Here is a 20835-nt window from a genome sequence, read left to right on the forward strand (position 1 = left end):
TTTTCTATATCTATGGTCCAGGGAGGAGTTCCTCCAGTCGGCTGTGCTCCGCCCTGCAATGCCCGAGTAGGAAACAAGGAGGTGGAGTGGAAGGTTCCGTGAGAGCCTATCTCCTCGCCAGAGGAAACAAGGCGTCCTTTTGGGCGCGTTATGGGGAGGAGGAAGAGGGGTGCACGACCCCCCAACCCCTTCGAAGCTTCCGCCGCCTCAGCAGCCGACGAAGGGGTCGCCTATCGGGCCACTTCCGCAAAGCGGCCGCTGGGCATTCTGGGGCTTGTGGTTCTTCGTGTCGAAAAACCGGAAGCCGTTCCCCTGGAAGTCCCGGATGAGGAAGGCAGCGGCCCCGGGCGAAGCGGGGCCCGAAGAACAGCGGCGGCGGCGGCGGCGGCGACAGCAGCAGGAGTAGCAGCAGCTCCGGGCGGGAGACATGGACGAGGAAGAGGCGGGGGACGGATCGGTGAGGGTCACGGACCTGCCCCCGTTTCCGGTCTCTGAGCCCCCGACTTCCGGTGTCTCATAAATAAAGGACACCCTCCTCTCGCTCCCCCTCTTTATTTTATTTCTCTTCAATCGCGAAAAGAATATTTGGGCTGGGGGTGGGGAATGTTCTGGTGACCTTTGACCCCGCCCCCTCAGCCCCTCGTCTTTGGCCAGTGCGCATGCGCGGTGGGGCTTCCCCCTCTGCACCTGTTGGGCTCCTGCCTGTCGCTTTTTAAGCCGACGGCGCCCCTTTGGGCTGCAAAGAGGGAAAGCAGGGCAGAAACGCAGCTGGACGAGCCATCACGGGGAAGGCGGGCTGAATAGTAGTAATAATAATAATAATAATAATAATAATAGTATTTTACATTATTTGCACCCTGCCCATCCGGCTGAGTCGCCCCAGGCCCTCAGGGAAGCTTCCAGCATATACAGAAACATAATGAACCATCAGACATTGCAGACTTCCCTCTCCTGGGCTGCGTTCTGGTGCCTCTAATCTGCCCCTTGAAAGCAGCCTTTTCCCTGGCTTTTTTCTGGCCCATGTAGGACCAGTCTGGATAGTTAGCCTTGGTGAAGACCTGATGTTTTCATCCCTAAAAAAGTTTTTGATTTGAGTTTCCATTGAAATGAGGCTGCATTTTAATGTTTTAATGTTTTATTTTAATCTTGTTTTTTAAGTTGTATTTCAATCAATTTGTTTTTATATTGGTTGTTAGCTACCCTGAGCCTGGTCTTGGCTGGGGAGGGAGGGGTATAAATAAAAATTATTATTATTATTATTATTATTATTATCATGGGCACCTGGTTGGCCACTGTGAGAACAGAAGGCTGGATTCGATGGGTTCTTTTTGTTAGTTTCTGTTTGCCACTGTTCAGTGCTCTTGGAGTCACAGGACTCTGTTTACATTCCTGGGATTCCAGGCTTTTGGAAGTCTCATGGAAGACAGGAGACGGATGTGATGTTTACTGTTTTCCTGTTCCTTTGTGTTTCAGTTGCTCTCTGCTCTCACAGAGAGAGGATGTATTTCTTTCTGTGTAGCTTAGTAATAAAGCATAGCATGTAGCCATAAATCTCATCACTTCTGCTGCTTTGATTCTCTGTGTAATGGGGGATGTGCCTGGAGCCTTATCAGAGGCTCAGGTCGTTAATTATCGTCGGAGGCGATTCCGAAGGACTCGACCGGAGGAGGGGTCACTCGGTCGAAGGCAGATTCCGACATTTTTCTTGCGTCCTTAATTTTCCTTCCTCTGCCCTTTAGGGTCCGAGCGAGGAGGCCTTGCAGCTGAACCTGGGGGAGCTGGACCTGACCTCAGATGAGTTCATCCTGGATGAAGTGGACAGTAAGTTCTCTTCCTTCCCTCTCCTTCAGAGCTACTTGGGGTCATCCAGTCCCTGCAAGGCAGGCACCACAGGTAGGAGACTGACCTTTGTTCAAGGGAGGGCCAGGAAACTGTTCCACCTCCTCCTGGAGAGGAAGCAGGGTTCAAAATCAGCGTTTTGTGACTGGCGCAGGTCCAATCGCGATCTCTGGGTTCCCGGTTGGCGACTGACATCTCCACCTGCCTGAGCCCTTCCTTAAGCAGGTCAGCAGATTTGGATCAAATCTATGCTTCCAGGTGCCATAAGAAAGCTGCAGAGATAGCGCAGGATAGTGTGCACCCCGGAAATGATCTCTTTCAGCTTCTGCCTTCTGGAATAAGGTCCAGGGTTATAAAGAGCAGGACTAGCCGCCTGAGAAACAGTTTCTACCCAAATGCGATTTTGGTTTTAAACGCATTGTAAGGACTCTCTATGGGAGTATATTGTATTTAAAAATGGGGTATCAGAGTTTTTAGGGGGCTAACCAGGCTGGGATAGCAGGCTTGTTGGTTTTTGAATGTCTTATGTAGATTTTTCAGTTTTGTTGTTCTGTATGGGACAATGTCAATAAAGAGTATCGTATCGAAGAAGAGCTGATTTACTGCGTTTCGGATCCACCTTTTTCTCCAAGGAGTACATGGTGGTGCTGTGCTCTAAACTACTTATCCCCTTGGGCTTGCTGATCAGAAGGTTGGCAGTTCGAATCCCTGTGACAGGGTGAGCTCCCGTTGCTCGGTCCCTGCTCCTGCTCACCTAGCAGTTGGAAAGCACACCAGTGCAAGTACATAAATAGGTACCGCTGTGGCGGGAAGGTAAACGGTGTTTCCATGCACTCTGGTTTCCGTCATGGTGTCCCGTTGCGCCAGAAGTGGTTTAGTCATTCTGGCCACATGACCTGGAAAGCTGTCTGTGGACAAACGCCGTCTCCCTAGCCTGAAAGCGAGATGAGCGCCACAACCCCATAGTCTCCTTTGACTTAACCGTCCAGGGCTCCTTTAGCTTCTTTGCCTTACATGGTTCACTCCCCTCCTCCTGTGAGGTAGGTGAAGAGACTGCACGACTGGCTCCCAGCTCACCCTGTGAGCTTCATCATGTCTGAGCGGGGATTTGAACCCTGATTTCCCAGATCCTAAACTGACACTCTAACCCGTGGGTAGACAAACTAAGGCCTGGGGGCTGGATCAGGCACAATCACCTTCTATCAGCATGTTTTTACATGAGTAGAATGTGTCCTTTTATTTAAAATGCATCCCTGGGTTATTTGTGGGGCATAGGAATTCGTTCATTTCCCCCACCCTCCAAAATATAGTCCGCCCCCCCACAAGGTCTGAGGGACAGTGGACCGGCCCCCTGCTGAAAAACTTCACTGACCCCTGCTCTAACCACTACACCCCACTGGCTTCCTAGAGTCCTTCCGCTGTGGGAATTAAGCAAGTTGATAAATACGGGGAAAGGCAAATGTCTCTTCGAGAAGGATCTGAAATATTTCCCTCAGAGCTTGACTTTTTTCTGGGTGGTTTCATTTGATGTTTTAACGGGTTGTAAACAGCGTTGAGATTTTTCCCCTTTAAAATATAAAGCAGCATTTTGGGGGCAGCAGGGTTTTTTTTGGGGGGGGGCTACCTGCCTTGAAAACAAGGGGGGTGTTTTCTTCCTGCTCATGCCCTGCTCTGAGTCATGACCAGTGGGAAAACCTTCCTTCTTGGCACGATTGCTCTGTCACTCCCCCATCAATTTTTTTGGGGGGGGAGAGGCAGCGCAGCTGTGTCCCGTCCCCCCCGTCCTGACCTTGTTCTTTCTCTCCCCCCCCCCAGTTCACATCCAGGCCAACTTGGAAGATGCTCTGGTGCAGGAGGCGCTGAAGACGGTGAGAGGGGGGAGGTCTGCCAGGGCTGGGAGGGGGGGAAGGGACAGTGCCCCCCCAGGTGGTGACCCCTCCCCATTCTGTCCCGCAGGGGGTGGACCTGAGGCACTACTCCAAGCAGGTGGAGCTGGAGCTGCAGCAAATCGAGAACGCCTCCATCAAGGACTGTATCCTCAGAAGCAAAAGGGTTGAACGGGGCACCCAGAGGTCCTCTAGCTGAACCCGTGCAAGGTGGAAAAGGCTCACCAGAGCCCAGGAACAGAGCTGGCTTGGCCTGGCTTTCTACACAGGGGGTGGGGTCTGTGCAGTTTTGGGCGTGTACCCAAATGTTTGGGAGGTGGGCTTTCGTCGGCTGTCTCCTCCCAGCAGGCATTTCTCCTTAGTGGCCTCATCCAGACATCAAGGAGAGCAAGAACATTGCGTCGCTCCACACGCAGATCACGGCCTGCGACGCCGTCCTGGAGGTGAGGAGGGTCCCCACCTGTAATAATAATAATAATAAATATTTATTTATACCCCACCCTTCCTGGTTCAGAAAACTGGGCTCAGGGCGGCTAACAACAAATTTAAAACACTTAATTGATGCTACAGAAAACAGCATAAAATACGGTATAAAACGTGAAGAACAATAAATTCAGAATTCAAAAATCAATTTAGAGGGAAAATCCATTCAATGAACATTAGATGATCACCAGGGCTAGCTGGCTAAATTAGTCCTATTTGGGCCAGCGAGGAGACCAAGGGAGAATGAGCTGTGGGATCCCAGAGCGGGTAATCTTCATAAAAAGGGGAAGGGGAGGGAAGGAAGGGGAATAAAAGATCAGGCTAAGTTCAAGTTGAAAGCCAGGCGGAATAGTTCTGTTTTACAGGCCCTGCAGAAGGAGGTTAAATCCTGTAGGGCCCTAGTCTCATGGGACACAGCATTCCACCAGGTCGGAGCCATCACTGAGAAGGCCCTGGTGGAGGATAATCTAATTTCCTTAGGGCCCGGGACCTCTAAATTACGATTATTCATGGACCTTAAGGTCCTCTGCGGGGCAGACCAGGAGAGGGGGTCCCGTAAATACGAGGGCCCTAAGCCACAAAGGGCTTTAAAGGTCAAAACCAGCACCTTAAAGGCACCTTAACTCTTTTTAATCTCATCCTGCCTGCCTTGGGAAGGGGAGAGGGAGAGTCACAAAGCTGTATTTCACCCAAGCGCCAGTGTGGGGTGTTGTGCTCTGCTCTCCCTCTTCACGATGCCCCGATCTCTGCGTGGGAACAAGACCCCACCCTGTTCTCACCAAATCACTGTGAGGCTCCTCCCTCCCAGAATCATAGGACTGTTGTTGGAAGGGACCCCCGGGGGTCATCTAGCCCAACCCCCTTTAACACAATCGTCTCAGCTAAAGAATTTCCGATAGGTGGCCATCCTTTACAGTCATACCGCTTTTTACGTTCGGCTCAGGTTACGTCTTTTCAGGTTGCGTTCCGTGGTGAACCGGAAATACCTGAAAGGGTTACTTCTGGGTTTCGCCACTTGTGCATGCGCAGACACTCAAAATGACGTCATGTGCAGAAGCGGTGAATCGCGGGACGAGGGTTGTGTTCTGCTCGTGTTGCGAATGGGGCTCCGGAACGGATCCCGTTCGCAACCAGAGGTACCACTGTATTATGTGTTATTAAGGTGTTTGTGTTTCTCGTATTGTGATCCACCCTGAGGTCCGAGGGTGTAGGGTGATATGCAAAATTGATTGATGGATTAATAATAGCGTCGTCGTCGTCCAACCACTGCTTCAAAACCTCCAAGGAAGGAGAGTCTACCGCCTTCCATCCCACGGTCAAACAGATCTGGCTGTCAGAAAGTTCTTCCTGTTGCTTAGCTGGAATCTCTTTCGAAGTCCTGCCCTCCGAACAGCCCTTGATATATTGAAGATGGCTCTCTGGTTCAGGGGCAGGCAGCCGTCTCCCACTGTCTTTGTCCTCCACTGCCCACCTGCAGCTCCTCATCATTCCCAGAGGTAGACTTCTCCTGAGTGAGGAGGTTCTGCTTTAGGCATCCTGGCTGAGGGACATTCCCAGGGAGAGTGTCTGTCTCCCTACGTAGGTCTTGCCAGCGGGCAAGTGGACTCTTTGCTTCCTTCAGCCATTTCTCCCTGAGCACAACCTCGCCTCTCCTTCCTCCCCGCATGTTGCAGCGCATGGAGGCCATGCTGAGCTCCTTCCAGTCCGACCTGAGCAGCATCAGCTGTGAGATCCAGACCCTGCAGGAGCAGTCGGTGGCCATGAACGTCCGGCTGCGCAACCGCCAGGCCGTCCGGGGCCGCCTCTCCCAGCTGGTGGACGAGCTGGTGGTTCCCAACATCATGATCAGGTCAGTGGCGCAGGTGGAGGGCGGGAGAAGCGCCAGGCGAAACAAAGACTGAAAAGTGCATAAGTTCCGATCCAAGCAGTATTCGCTGCTAGTCAGTCTTTCAGTGGGGCAGCAACGATGCACTCTGGAACTCCCTGCCACTTGAGTTTCAATCTCTTTTTTTAATCTTATTTTCAATTTTTTTGGGAGGAGTGGGTGGGAGACGGGAAGTCCTAAGGGTGAAGGTATGACACCCCCCCCCCCCGCGTTGTCTTCCCAGCACCATCCTGGAGTCGCCCGTGACGGACCAGGCCTTTCTGGAACAGCTTCATGAGCTGAACAACAAGATCAATGCTGTCAAGGAGCAGGCTTTCCGTGAGACCATGGCCTGTACGGACGTGACCGACATCCTGGACAAGCTGAAAGCCAAGGTGAGGGGTGAGGGGACCCCACCCCAGCTGAGCTCCCCCCCATGACCCCCCATTCAGGGTTGGCACCTTGGTGAGTTGTCTCGTCAAACGCAGCCCCTGGCAGGTATCTTCTATCCATTGCTTGAAGGATGGATTTTTTGTTCTTCCGGTTCATCAACGCCAGTCTTTTTGTTCCGTCAAAAGGACATGGAAAGTCCATCCATGCCGTCCACAGTATTCCTGTTGTGTTTTAAGATTTTTCTGATATTGTAAGTAAGCCAGAACTGGTCTGTGACCGTAATAATAAAAATTAAATTCAATCATCCATGCCATCCCTTAGCTAGACGGGGATATAATTCAAAAGGTTTTTTTCCTCTGCAAACATAACATTTTTCCTGTCCAGTTAATAATTTCTGTCACCCTGTCCCAAAAATTTACCAACATGGGACATTGAACGAACGTCTTTTTTTTAAGAAGCGATGTCACAAGGGGAGCAGTTTCTTTTGTCCTTCCCAGAGTCTCCGTTTGGTTGTCATAGAGGCCAAGTTCCTGTTTTTATGTGCATTCTATGCCCACCTGTCTCCCTCCGGCTAAAACCTCTGTTGTTATTACCGTATTTTTCGCTCCGTAAGACGCACCTGACCATAAGACGCACCTAGATTTTAGAGGAGGAAAGCCCTGTTTTGGGGGGGGGGTCAGCTCACAGTTGTGCAGCTTCTTTTCCAAAGGGGAAAAGCCTCCTTTTTTGGAGGATCAGCTCAAAGTTGTTGAGTTTACTTTGCAAAGGGGGAAAAATCCTGTTTTTATGGATTCAGCTCACCGTTCTGAAGCTTCTTTAGGAAAGGAAAGGGAGCCGTTTCTACAGTTTCCTGACAGATAATCTAATCAGCCAGTCACATGTCGCTGGGGAAACAAAGGGCTTCCGTTTGCAGAACATTCAGCAATGGGAGCCTGGGCAAGGGAGCCAGCGAGCTCCATAAGACGCACAGACATTTCCCTTTACTTTTTAGGAGGAAAAAAGTGTGTCCTATGGAGCGAAAAATACAGTAGTTATTAAATTTCTACCGTGCCCTTCATGATTGACCTCATATGGGGAGAAGCTGTCCTCGCAGTCCTGAGCTTTTTAAGGCTTTATGGGTAAAAACCCACCCTATGAATCGGACCCAGAAACTACTTGGCAGCCAGTGCAGAATTTTTTTTAATGGGGAGCTGCTCCCTCCTCGCTCTGCGTTGCCCTGGAAGAAAGGCTGAGTCTGGGGGCTCTTCAGGACACAAGCCCCCCCCCCCGCCCTCAGTCCTCTTCCCTGACCTGCCCCCCTCTCTCCCCCTCCTGCCAGGCGGTGGCCAAGATCCGGGAATTCATCCTACAAAAGATCTACTCCTTCCGCAAGCCCATGACCAACTACCAGATCCCCCAGAATGCCCTGCTCAAGTACAGGTAGGGAAATGCGGCGCCCCTTCAGGAGTCTCCCAGCATTCCCTGCTGCTGGCTGGGCCAATAAGAGAGCAGCCTCCCACAATCCCCTGCTTACTTTCGTTTTCTGGCCCCCCGCTGGGCACTGCAACTCCCAGCAGCCCTTGCTCAGCCTGATCAGAAACACCAGGCGCCTGTGGGTGTTCGTGTTCCCTGCGTTACGACCACTTGCTATATTTTCTTATTTATTCCATTTGCGTAGCGCCCTTTCTCCAAAGATCCCAGGGCAGTGTGCAACTTTCAGAGCATCACTTTTAGAAAACATCTGAAGGCGGCCCTGTATAGGGAAATTTTTTAGTGTCTGATGCTTTATTATGCTTCATTATTTGATGGAAGCCGCCCAGAGTGCCTGGGGCAACCCAGTCAGATGGGTGGGCGGCTGCTGCTGCTGCTGCGACTGCTGCTGTTGTTGGGTGGGCTGCTATTGTTGTTGTTGTTTATTTTACACAGCATAATAATAAGATCGGCACAGTAGTAGTCCCCCCTGACTTGCTCAAAGCGTTGGTGCTGACCTTGAAAGGCCTAAACAGCCTTGGTCCAGTATATCTGAAGGAGCATCTCCACCCCCACCGTTCTGCCCAGACACTGAGGTCCAGCGCCAAGGGCCTTCTGGTGGTTCCTTCACTGCGAGAAGCCAAGTTACAGGGAACCAGGCAAAGGGCCTTCTCGGTGGTGGCACCCGCCCTACCACCAGATGTCAAAGAGAACAACTACCAGACTTTTAGAAGACATCTGAAGGCAGCCCTGTTTAGGGAAGCTTCTAATGTTTGATGCATTACTGTATTTAAATATTTTGTTGGAAGCTGCCCAGACCTGGGAATGTTTTTGTCTGGCACCTAGAGACATGCAGTGATGGTGCCACCACAGAAAAGGCCCCCCTCTGGACCTCATGGGGAGGGGGACACACAGAGAAGGGCCTTGGATGGCAAACGCAGGGCCTGGGTCAGCTCTTGGCAGGGGACTGGTGTGCAAATCCCTCTGGCATCATCCTGGCTCCCGAATTTCCCAGCATGCCTTGCTCAGGGCCAGGTCTGGAAGCGAAGTCTCCTCACTCGCCATGTCCCCCTGTCTCTCTCTCTCTCTCTCTCTCTCTCCCCCCTTTTCTCTCTGCAGGTTCTTCTACCAGTTCCTGCTGGGCCACGAGCGCTCAGTGGCCAAAGAGGTCCGGGACGAGTATGTTGAGACCATGAGCAAAATCTACCTCAGCTACTTCAAGTCCTACACCAGCCGCCTCATGAAAGTGCAGGTGACTCTCCTTTGGATGACTCGTGCCACCAAAGAGTAGGAAAGGACCCCAAGGTCATCTAGTCCAACCCCCCTGCCATGTGGGAATATTTGTGGGGCTCAAAGCCACGACCCAGAGATGAGGAGCCTCATGCTCTGCTGACGGAACTACCTGCTCTTGTTTTTGCCATAAAGGAATTCTAAATCATATTTACAAAACGCTTTGGTAAAGATTCTGTGACGCGTCTTAAGAGCAGCGGTCGTAAACAGAGAAAAACCAAATGTCAGATAAATAAACTGTGAAATGTGGGTTGCGCTCGCTGAGCCTTGGGGACATAGCTTTTCCCTTTTCTTGTGAGGAATCCTATTCGGAATAAGGGAATTTCCCTTTAAAAAAGGGAAACGTTGACAGCTATGCTGGGGGATCCTGTCCAACTCTGCAATTCCATGATTTTAAGTACGGTTGCCCAAGGGCTAGAATAACAAAGTCCAAGTTAAAAAGTAGGAATGAATGTTGCATTCACAAAAAGAGGTAATATCAGTGTTACCTGATGATTGAGTCTAGTTCCAGGTTTTCCAGGCTCATCTGGAAAACGTGCATGCCGTAAAGGAATACAAGATCACGTAAAACGTGCTTGGAGGTGCCAGTCCTCATGGAAATCTCAAATTACACATCATTTCCTCCGTTGTTTCAGTATTCCCTAGTGAGTGGCGTAAAGTTTCGAGGTGCTTCCCAGCGAACTGCAATTAATATTTGAGCTGGCAAGATTACAAGATTGCTCAATATATCTATGCTGGTATCATCAAAGGTATTCTGTGTTAATTTCGGATGACAGCCGCCTGTCCATTCCTTCAAACACCTTCTCTCTCTCTTTCTCCCTGCCCGCAGTACGAAGAAGTGGCCGAGAAGGACGACCTCATGGGGGTAGAGGACACGGCCAAGAAGGATATCCTTTTTGCGTGGGGGGGGGGGACAGGACGACGACACTCGCACTGAAGGGGCAGAAAGGCAGGATCAGCCCTGCCCCTTTCCCAGCCTGGCCCCTGATAACGGGGTTGGAATAGATGACCTTTGGGATCCCCCTCCAGTTGGGCTGGCTGCCAAACGGGAGCTGCCTTGAACATTTCCCTCTTGTGAGGGGCTTGGATCCTGAGCAGAACTCTCATTATCCTCTGTTAAATTTATCAGTCACAATTTTTTGCCATTGCAGCTCAGAAAAAGCCGCAGGTGCGCACATTAAAACTGGGCAGGGACTGCATTTGAAACAGCCCACCTGCTCCCAAAGGCCACCATTGGCAGCCAAAGACCTGGCTAGGAATGAAATAATAACAACAACAACAACAACAATAATAGTAAATTAATTATATGCACCGCCCATCTGACTAGGTTGCCCTAGCTACTCTGGGCAGCTTGAGGAGATGTAGTGATGGCACCAGGTGAGCCTCCCAGGGAGAGATTTCCACTAGTGGGGAGCCACCACCAAGAAGGCCCCGTTCCTGTGCTCCTTTGGGGGGGCCCGCACAAGGTCTGGGTGGGGGTCTGCCTCCCTGGGCACGTTTCTCCCTTGACTCTCCTTGCTGCTGCCACGCTTTTTCTCAAAGCCGTCCCTTCGGAACCGCAACACCATTTTCACGCTGGGGAACCGGGGCAGCGTCATTGGGGGGGCCGAGCTGGAGGGCCCCATCATCGTCCCCCACTCTGCCCAGAAGAGCGACGTCCGGGTGAGTCCCCCTCTTTTAACCCCCTCCTTTCTGGCTCCCCCTTTGGGACTGGGCCCTATGAAAAACATCTAAATATTAGGGATTCTTGGAGCAGCTGTTTGCACCACTTTTGAGCATAGCTGTCAACGTTTCCCTTTTTTTAAGGGAAATTCCTTTATTCCGAATAGGATTCCTCGCAAGAAAAGGGAAAAGTTGACAGCTATGCTTTTGAGGCTTATCATCATCATTACTATTACTAAGTAAATTAGTATACTGCCCTTTATCCATAGATCTCAGGGCGGTTCACAACATAAATGCTCTGAAGCCCTCCAGTGGGAGGGGGTTCCACAGGTTATGTCCTTTAATCGGTCCCGATTCCGCCAATTCTAGTGTTAGGCAAGAGGGATAAAAAGCTTCCTCTCTCCGCTCTCCTCCAAGCTGGGCAGGATTTTACAGACTCCAATCATGTCGCCTTCCCCCAACCCTACAAGTCCCTTTTCGTGGGCTTCTTCCCATTTGGGGACGTTGGTTGAGGACAGGCCAGATCCGGCAGCCGGCTCCTCCTCCTTATGGAGCCTCCAGCCCAGAGGCAGTCTACCTGGTTTCCCAGGTTCATTTGCCCTTGTGAGAAGAGGCCGCTGGCCTGACCTAGCTGTCTTCTTGGAGAAGGAATAGATTGGGGTGCCAGTGTCTCCCCCCTCGGGGTGCAGAGAAGCTCTGCCTGCTGCTTTCCTGGTCCTGATCCTGACCCCCTTCTCTCCCCCCCCCCCAGTACCCCTTTGAGTCCCTCTTCCGCAGCCAGCACTTCGCCCTCCTGGACAACAGCTGCCGCGAGTACCTCTTCCTCTGCGACTTCTTCCTGGTGACGGGGACCCCCGCCCTGGACCTCTTCAACGCCGTCATGGGGAAGACGCTTACCATGTTCCTCGTGAGTAGGGGTGCCGGGGGGGGCGAGGCTGCCAGGGATGGAGGAAGGAAAGGGACACCCCCTTCACGTTCCCTTTTCCCGCCTCCCCGAAGCATACGCTTCCAAGGAGCGTGACTTTGGAACTCCCTGCCTCTTGATGCACGGCGGGCGACTTCCCTGCGTGTTTTTCGGTGCTGGCTGAAAACATTTGGGTTTGTCTGTGCAAAGAGTGGCTGGGGGAACCCAGCCAGATGGGCGGGGTATAAATAATAATATTAAAGTATACGTACACTTTGCATGGAATATAGCAGCATGTGGAACCCATTTATACAACCTATAGCAGATTAAAAATAAATATATATGGACCTGGATAATGAAAATAATAATGTCCATATACAGTCGTACCTCGGAAGTTGAACAGAATCCATTCCGGAAGTCTGTTAGACTTCCAAAACATTCGAAAACCAAAGCACAGTTTCCGATTGGCTGCAGGAAACTCCTGCAGCCAATCGGAAGTCGCAGAAACCTTGTCAGACATTCAGGTTCCAAGGAACGTTCGCAAACCAGAACACTCACTTCCGGGGTTGCGGCCAAAACATTCGAGTTGCAAGGCATTCAACAATCAAGATACGACCGTATTAGATTTGCTTATTCTTCTAGTAATGGAGTATGCCTTTCTTATTTTGACTTTCTCGTGTTTACTTTAAGGGTTGTTAAAAAATTGGTGATAAAAATAAACATTCATGTTTAGACAACCCGGCACAGATGCTTAGAAACTGGATGTGAATTGCAACCTGTTTTGGTTTCTCAACTGTTGTCTATTTTTTTTTTTTTTTACCATATTACCGTTTAATCTTTTTTTTAAAAAAATTTCAAAGAACTTTATTGAAACTTAACATATATACACAATAACCAAAATTCCCAATGATTGCTTCACATAAAATATAATATCTAAATTACAACAGCTGCATAATTATACACTTAATTATAAAACCCACCCGCACCCTCTACTTCCCTCCACAGCAATTCAACTTCTGTACATTTCTTTGTTCCTTTTTTCCCTTGCATTCTATAATAAATTATTTTTGTTAAATTCTGATTTTTCCTTCTTTCTTTATTGGTTTTGTTATCGCTTACATTTTTTATTCTAAGCCTGTTAACATGTCATTTTTAGAACAATATTTTGACATATAGTCTTCGAAATACTTCCACTCCATTCTTAACTTTTGATTTGATTGGTATGTTATAACTGAAGTTAATTAATCTTATAATTGAAGTTAATTAATCTTATAATTCGGATGCGGGTGGCGCTGTGGGTTAAACCACAGAACCTAGGGCTTGCCAATCAGAGGTTGCCTGCTCCTGCCAACCTAGCAGTTTGAAAGTGCATCAAAGTGCAAGTAGATAAATAGGTACCGCTCTGGTGGGAAGGTAAACGGCGTTTCCGTGCGCTGCTCTGGTTCGCCTGAAGCGGCTTAGTCATGCTGGCCACATGACCTGGATGCTGTACGCCGGCTTCCTCAGCCAATAAAGTGAGATGAGCGCCGCAACCCCAGAGTCGGCCACGACTGGACCTAATGGTCAGGGGTCCCTTTACCTTTACCTTTAATCTTATAATTGAAGTTAATTAATCTTATAATTGAAGTTAATTAATCTTTTTTTGTGAACTGCTTTAAAGTGGGGTTTTTTAAAACACACACACACACAAACAGACCATCAGGGAGCGTATAAATTTGTTGAAACAAATGACTAAATTGTGGGTTTGCCCTTTTGGTTTGTCTCTCACTCTCCCCCCAAAAAACCAACAACAATGGCAGAAGCACATGGACGCTTACGTGAGCGACTGCTACGACAGCATCGCTGTCTTCCTCAGCATCCATATCGTCCTCCGCTTCAAAGCCATCATGGCCAAGCGAAACGTCCCCGCCATCGACAAGTGAGTGGGGAAGGGGCCCCTTCCTGGGGGGGTGTGGGGGTCATAGCTGTCAACTTTCAGATTTGAAAATAAGGGATCAGCAGCCTCGAAAATAGAGGGATCAGCAGCCTCACCTGTCCCGGGAACAGTCTACGGGATATCTAACAATCCAGGATAGCAGTGGGAAACGGCACTGGAATAAGGGAATTTCCTGCAAAAAAAGGGAAGGTTGACAGCTATGGGGGGGGGGTGTCATCCAGTCCAATCCAGTTCAGGGATCTCAGCTCAAAAGATCCCTGGCAGACGGCTGAGCATCTCTTCTCCATCCCCTCCTGCTCGACTGCTCCCCCAGCAGAGCAGGATTCCCCCTGGACCCGCCTGACAAGGGAAGTCTTTCTCCCAGCCTTGCTCTCCTGCCAGGTTGAGGGCGATCTTCCCCCTGGCCAGCTGGACACTTCCGGTCTCCAGCTTTGAGGCCGTCCTAAGGTGCTGGATCTTGGGATATCTCCATCAAATATAAATATTAAGCGAGGAATCCTGTCCGCCCGCTCTCCCCTGCTCCCCGCCCGGACATGCAGGTATTGGGACACGCTCCTGGAGATGCTGTGGCCGCGCTTTGAGCACATCCTGGAGCTGAACATTCAGAGCATCCAGAACACCGACCCCCAGAAGCTGGGCTTCCTCGACACCCGGCCCCACTACGTAAGTCTGGGGAGGGGCCCCCCACACCATTCGAATCCCTTCCGAGGGAATCGGGAACAGTTTAGTGAGGGATATAGCCCAGGGTTTGGTTTGTTCTTGTGCTTGCTTTTAGTATGTATTTTGTGTCTTGTATATGTATCGATCTCTGGCAGGCAAGCAGCCTGATCAGCAGTAATGACTCTCCGTCAGTTTTATGTATGTTTATTTGCAAGAAAAGTGCATCCAGAGGACGGCTTTCTGCCTGATCTCTGCTGATCATTCTGAATCATCGTCCCTCCCCCCACAGGAAGAATGCCAAAATCCAGCGTTTCTTCCTCTTCCCTTCTGTTGCTCTCTGAGCTTCTCCCGTCTCCTAGTACAGGGACTGACCGGCTGGTCTGCCTCCTTCCCACTCCCAGAAGACACAGTCTCGGACTCTGGCTTATCTGCTGGCTGCCTGGCAACACTCTGGCCACCTTCCAACTCTCCCTCTCCTTGAGAGCTAAAAGTGTCTTCCCTGGGAAGGAGGGGGGCCGGGCTGTCCTTTCCAGACTCTGACAGCCAGCTCTCATCTGCAGAGTCAGTCCCTTGCTCGCTCAGCTCAATTTCAGAGGCCGACTCTTCTGCTGTGCTCTGGGGGGGGGGGCACGTTCCTGACATTGTGTTTTTATGCTGCGAGCTGCCCTGAGATCTTCAGATGAAGCGGGTGGTATACCAATGTAATAATTAATAATAACAATAATGCCATTTGAGGCTTCCCTCCTGACTCTTCAGAGCCTGGCCATGGGAAGAGCGAACCCGGAGGATGCTGGGCGGTTTGGTTTTATCTTCCTTAAAAGTTCTGATTTTGTTTGTCGACAGCATTTTGGCTAGCTCAAAAGAGGCTCCCGCAGTGTGGCTTCCCTACGCCTTAGGGGTGGTGAAGGCAGCCCCTGCACACACACAGAATGCAGGCTCACATCTCCAGTACACGACACAAAAGGAAAAAGGGCTGCGGGGGGATGAGGGGGAAAGCAAGCTCAGACGCCAACTTGCAGCCCCCTCAAAGTTGCTGGGCCTTGCCATTGCCCCTTCCCCATGAGCTTACCTGCAAACCGCCGCGCCCCCCCCCCCCATATTTTATTCAAGTTGCCATCCCTGGTCCTCTCTTTCTCCCTTTCATGCAACTGGAAAAGGCATCCATCTCTGGGTGGGAGTTGAGGGAAGAGCCTGACAGAACCGCTCCGGGGTGCACATTCCCTGCCCCCCCAGCATGCTCAGCTCCTAACCCTCTCCCTCCACCCCCAGATCACCCGGCGGTACGCAGAGTTCTCCTCGGCCATTGTCAGCATCAATCAGACATTCCCTCACGACCGGACGCTGACTCTGCTGGGGCAGTTGCAGGTAAGGTGGGGGCTAATTTAGTCATTTTTACTTGTATTTAGAGCATTTGCACCCCACTCTCCCAGAAAGGGACTTGGGTTCAATCAAAACGAGACACGTAGGCTCTCAGTCTTAAAAAGAAAAGAAAAACAGCAACAGCATGCAAGGGAAAAGGTACAGGGAGGGAAGAGGAAAAACTAAAACTCAGGCAGTAGCATGTAAACAGGTGTCCCTGTTGGCGTACGCTGGCTTATGGCTCCCTGGAAAATGGGGGGCTTTCAATGGGCCAGGCCCCTGCCCCTGCCCCACCCTGTGATGCTGTTGCTTCTTCTTTGGAGGGGGAACCATTTGAAGCACCCACACCCTTTCTCTCTCGCTCTCTCTCTTTCTTCCAGACAGAGGTGGAGAATTTCGTCCTGCGGGTGGCGGCCGAGTTTTCCTCGCGCAAAGAGCAGCTCATCTTTCTCATCAACAACTACGACATGATGCTGGGCGTCCTCATGGTAAGTAGTGGGTCCCGGGGAGCTGGGTTCCTGAGCCCCTGCACTTGGGGGGCCAGAGGCCGAGATCTTCCAGCCCTGGGGGGTCTCCGGTTGACGGGCAGACGGGCAGCCATGGTTTCATTTCCTGATCCCGGTGGTTGGACGATGAGAAGTCTTGGTTCCTTTTTTCCTCCTCTCCTGAATTAGGCTGTTGAAACCAAGAGAGCTTGAGAACATGGAGCCATAGACTCCCAGGGCTGGAAAGGGACCCCCCCCCCCGTAGCCATCTAGCCTGTGATTTATTAAATTTACATACCGCCCTTTATCCAGGGACCGCAGTGCGGTCTGCAGCATAGGACACAAAATACGTAGGCTGTGTATACATATGAACCGCCCTGACGTCCTTTTTTATAATTGACCTCACCTCCAAAGGGGGATTGTCGGGTTGATAGTTATAATTATAATTTATTTATGCCCCGCCTTTTCCCCCTGATACAGATTCAAGGTGGCTTACAGATAAATCATGCATTTTGTGTTTTTTACATGGTGATTTTATGTTGTGAGATCTATGGGCATTGGGCATTATACAGACAAACTAAACAAAGATGCTCTCCTCCATTGTCTCCCAAGACAGACAGATGCCAACCAGTGTCATTGAATATATATATAGTGGGCGCTTGGGTTGCGAACGTGATCCATGCGGGATGCACATTCGCAAGCTTCAGAGTTCGCAACCCGCGTCTGCGCACACGCAGGTTGCAATTTGGCACTTCTGTGCATTCGCGACTGCCGAAACCCGGAAGTAACCCGTTCCGGTACTTCCGGGTTTGGTGTGGTGCGCAACACAAAAACGTGCAACCCGAAGCTTCTGTAACCCGAGGTATGACTGTGTGTGTGTGTGTGTGTGTGTGTATAATAAATTTGTATACAAATTTGATTAACGTTAGCGTGGCAAAGGTGAAAGAGGTCCACCATTCTGTTCCTCAGCCACCAGTTTGCTCCCTTGGCAGACCCAAAGGGGGGGGGAGGGGAAAGCAGGAGCAGGTCATGTGGGGGAGAGGTCTGCCCCTCCCTGCCCTGGCGGGGAGAGGACCCGCGAAGGGAGGGGGCAGGGGTAGCAAGGCCCCTTTCCCCCTGCCCCACTCTGTGACGCCCCTCTTCCCACCTTCCCAGGAGCGAGCGGTGGAGGAGAGCAAGGAGGTGGAGGGATTCCAGCAGCTCCTGAATGCTCGGACGCAGGTAAGCAAATGGAGTGCGCGGAGGGAGGGCGCAGTTGCACCCATACCTGTGCCCCCTCTCCTGGGTGCTGTGGGTGGGAGACGAGTTTGAGGCAGGCTCCAGGAAGGCCCTGTGGAGCCAGGCCGCACTTTCCCCTCCCCGTCCTTTCGAGGGTTTGGCCCTCCTTCCAACATGAGGGCTAGGAACTTGAAGCCGATGCAGCACGTCACTGATAATTTATCAGCTGCCCTTGCGGGGAGGGGTAGTCCCGGGGGGGGGGGAACATGTCCTGCTCCTTTGGGGGTAAAGGTAAAGGGACCCCTGACCATTAGGTCCAGTCATGACCGACTCTGGGGTTGCGGCGCTCATCTCGCTTTACTGGCCGAGGGAGCCAGCGCACACCTTCCAGGTCATGTGGCCAGCATGACTGAGCCGCTTCTGGCGAACCAGAGCAGCACACGGAAACGCCGTTTACCTTCCCACCAGAGCGGTACCTATTTATCTACTTGCACTTTGACGTGCTTTCAAACTGCTAGGTTGGCAGGAGCTGGGACCGAGCAACGGGAGCTCACTCCGTCACAGGGATTCGAACTGCCGACCTTCTGATTGGCAAGTGCCAGGCTTTGTGGTTTAACCCACAGCGCCACCCATGTCTCTCCTTTGGGGGTACCTTGGCCCTATCCTGCACTCAGTTCTCACCTGTGGCTCTCACTTGCCGGCATGCAACAGCAGCCACAACCTAGGGAACGGTTCGCGGACTCCGGATCCCATCACCCCCTGGGTTGCACACCCTCATTTTCTGGGGCTTCTGGGAGATGGAGTCTAGCGAATGGAGGGCGGCTCCTCTGAGGGGTCTCTTCCATCCTTCCTTCTCCCTCTCTCCCCCACCCCTTTCTCCTTTCCAGGAGTTCATCGAGGAGCTCCTGGCGCCCGGTTTTGGGGGGATGATTGCCTTTGTGAAGGAGGCGGAGGCGCTGGCAGAACGAGGCCAGATGGAGAGGTTGCGCGGGGAGGAAGGTGAGGGGCCTGGCAGGCGGGGAGAGGCAAGGAGGCAGGAAACCGAGAGTTGGGACCCCAAGGGTCATCCAGCCCAACCCCCTGCAGTGCAGGGAATATTTTGCCCAATGTGGGACTTGTACCCATGGCCAGGATGGATAAAAAAAAACAATTTAAAAATAAATTAAAAATCAGATTTTTTTTTTTAATTTAAAACATTTTTTAAATTATTATTTAAATTGGATTTTTGAAATAAAATGCTTTCAGAGCAAAATTTATTTCTAAATATAGTTTTCTGTTTAAGTTACATTATAGTCCAAAGGCTATTCATCAGGAAACAAGGATTTGTTTTAAGTTTTTCATGTGTGCTAAAACTCAATCTAAGGTGTGTTTTTTTTTTTAAAAAAAAGTTTAACCACATCAGTTAATAAACTATAATGCTATAATGTCATTGTTTTAGCTAAATAAATTTTTATTAAGGAAATGATTAGTTTTCTCCTTCCAACAAAGTACAACAGAAAAATTGTCCGTATATAAACAGTTAACTTACTAAACCTCACAATGATGTCATTATTATCGGTCTGTGTATAACCAAATCAGTAATTTTTGATATGACTGTAAAAACGACTCCAGAAATTTATTATTCCAAAAAGGAAACCTTCGTCTGGTTGCAAATATTAAGATTATACCAGCAAGAATAAGTCTTTCTGTAAAAAAGAAAAGAAAAAAGATTTAAATCAAGTCTAGTGATTTAAATCGTGATTTGAATTGATTTGATTTAGAACATGGGTAGGCAAACTAAGACCCGGGGGCCGGATCCGGCCCAATCACCTTCTAAATCCGGCCCACAGACATTCCAGGAATCAGCATGTTTTTACATGAGTAGAATGTGTGCTTTTATTTAAAATGCATCTCTGGGTTATTTGTGGGGCATAGGAATTGGTTCATTCCTCCCCCCCCCAAAAAAAAAATTTAGTCCGGCCCCCCACAAGGTCTGAGGGACAGTGGACCGGCCCCCTGCTGAAAAAGTTTGCTGACCCCTGATTTCGATCAAATCCACCCTGCCCACAGCCCTGAGGCTAAGAGTCTCATTTGCTACCGATGATTTATGGAGTCGTAGGGACGGAAGTGGGTTCACCGAAGGTCATCCAGCCCAACCCCGCCTCCCCCGTGCAATGCAGAAGTTGGTGTCCGCCTGACCTCTGCTTAAAAAACCTCCCGGAGGAGGAAAGTCCCTCTTCAATGCCCCCCACCCAAATCTGCCCCCTTCCCCTCTCAGCCCGGGTGACGCAGCTGGTGCGCGGCTTCGCGGGGACCTGGAAGGCGGCGGTGGAGGCTCTCAGCCAAGACGTGATGCGCTCCTTCACCAACTTCAAGAACGGCACCACCATCATCCAGGTGGGCCCCGTGGGCAGGGAAGGGTTAATGGGTGCCGTGGGGGGGGAGGGAGGGGGCAGCCCCTTGGCTTGTGGAAGCCCCCCCCCTGAGCAATTTCAGGAAGAGCCTGGTGTGCCTTGACATTTCCATCCCCCAAAAAGCTTTTGATTTGAGTTTCCGTTGAAATGAGGCTGTGTTTTAATGTTGTAGTTTAATCTTGTTTTTAAGTTTCAATCCATTTGTTTTTATATCGGGTGTTAGCCGCCCTGAGCCCGGTCTAGGCTGGGGAGGGTGGGGAATAATTAAAATTTATTATTATTATCGTGTGTATTATTGCAGCATCCAGGTTTTCCCCTAAATCCGCCCCCCCCCCCAAGGGAACAGGGCAGGTTTTGGCTGAGGTCCCCCTGTTGCAGATCCCAGAAATCATCTTTAAAATCCCCCAAGCTCACTCCCCACCCAATTTCAAATGGTTCTTGCACCCCCCAAAAAAACCCCAGCTGCTTCCTGCTTATAGAATCCCAAGGGACCCCCAAAGGTCATCCAGCCCAACCCCCCATCGCAGCGCTTAGCACAGGGTGTTTATTTCTTGCTGGTGGGGGTCTCTCTGCTGTGCCCTTGTGTGTTCTCTGGGGGTGGGGTGCCTGTGACCTTCTCCCCACCCCGTGTCTCTTATCTCACCCCCCTGACCCCCCTCTCTCTCCCCACAGGGGGCCCTGACGCAGCTGATCCAGTATTACCACCGCTTCCACAAGGTCATGGCGCTGCCCCCCCTCAAAGCCCTCCCCGTCCGCTCCGAGCTCATCAACATCCACCACCTGATGGTCGAAGTCAAGAAACACAAGCCCAATTTCTGAGCTGGGGGTGGGGTTTGTGCATGGCGGGTTGTGGTTTTTTTGGGGGGGGAGGCCATATCACTGCTTCCCCCCCCCCTCCGTGATCTCCATGGGGTGGGGGGAAGCCCTGTTTTGGGACCACGTATCCCGTTTGTCCCTTTGTCTTGCTTTGTACAGTGGAAATAAATTCTCTAGCAACTGACACCTGGGATCATT

The 20835-nt window shown here is 50.8% G+C and overlaps 1 protein-coding gene across 1 annotated transcript; it reads left to right on the top strand.

Annotated features, from left to right (window-relative positions):
- Positions 1-259: 259 nt before the first annotated feature.
- VPS52 (VPS52 subunit of GARP complex) lies at positions 260-20819 on the top strand. Its single transcript, XM_080996624.1, has 20 exons — positions 260-457; positions 1740-1821; positions 3655-3707; positions 3796-3871; positions 4101-4168; positions 5882-6057; positions 6317-6467; positions 7784-7884; positions 9034-9166; positions 10034-10091; positions 10733-10866; positions 11618-11773; positions 13570-13688; positions 14246-14369; positions 15636-15731; positions 16106-16213; positions 17366-17431; positions 18316-18427; positions 19686-19804; positions 20494-20819. Exons 1-20 carry the CDS (start codon positions 428-430, stop codon positions 20638-20640), a joined length of 2109 nt encoding a protein of 702 aa, XP_080852750.1. The 5' UTR covers positions 260-427; the 3' UTR covers positions 20641-20819.
- The last annotated feature ends 16 nt before the right edge of the window (positions 20820-20835 follow it).

The sequence above is a fragment of the Podarcis pityusensis genome, assembly GCF_964106645.2.
Source record: "Podarcis pityusensis genome assembly, chromosome: 2".
NCBI classification, from domain to species: Eukaryota; Metazoa; Chordata; class Lepidosauria; order Squamata; family Lacertidae; genus Podarcis; species Podarcis pityusensis.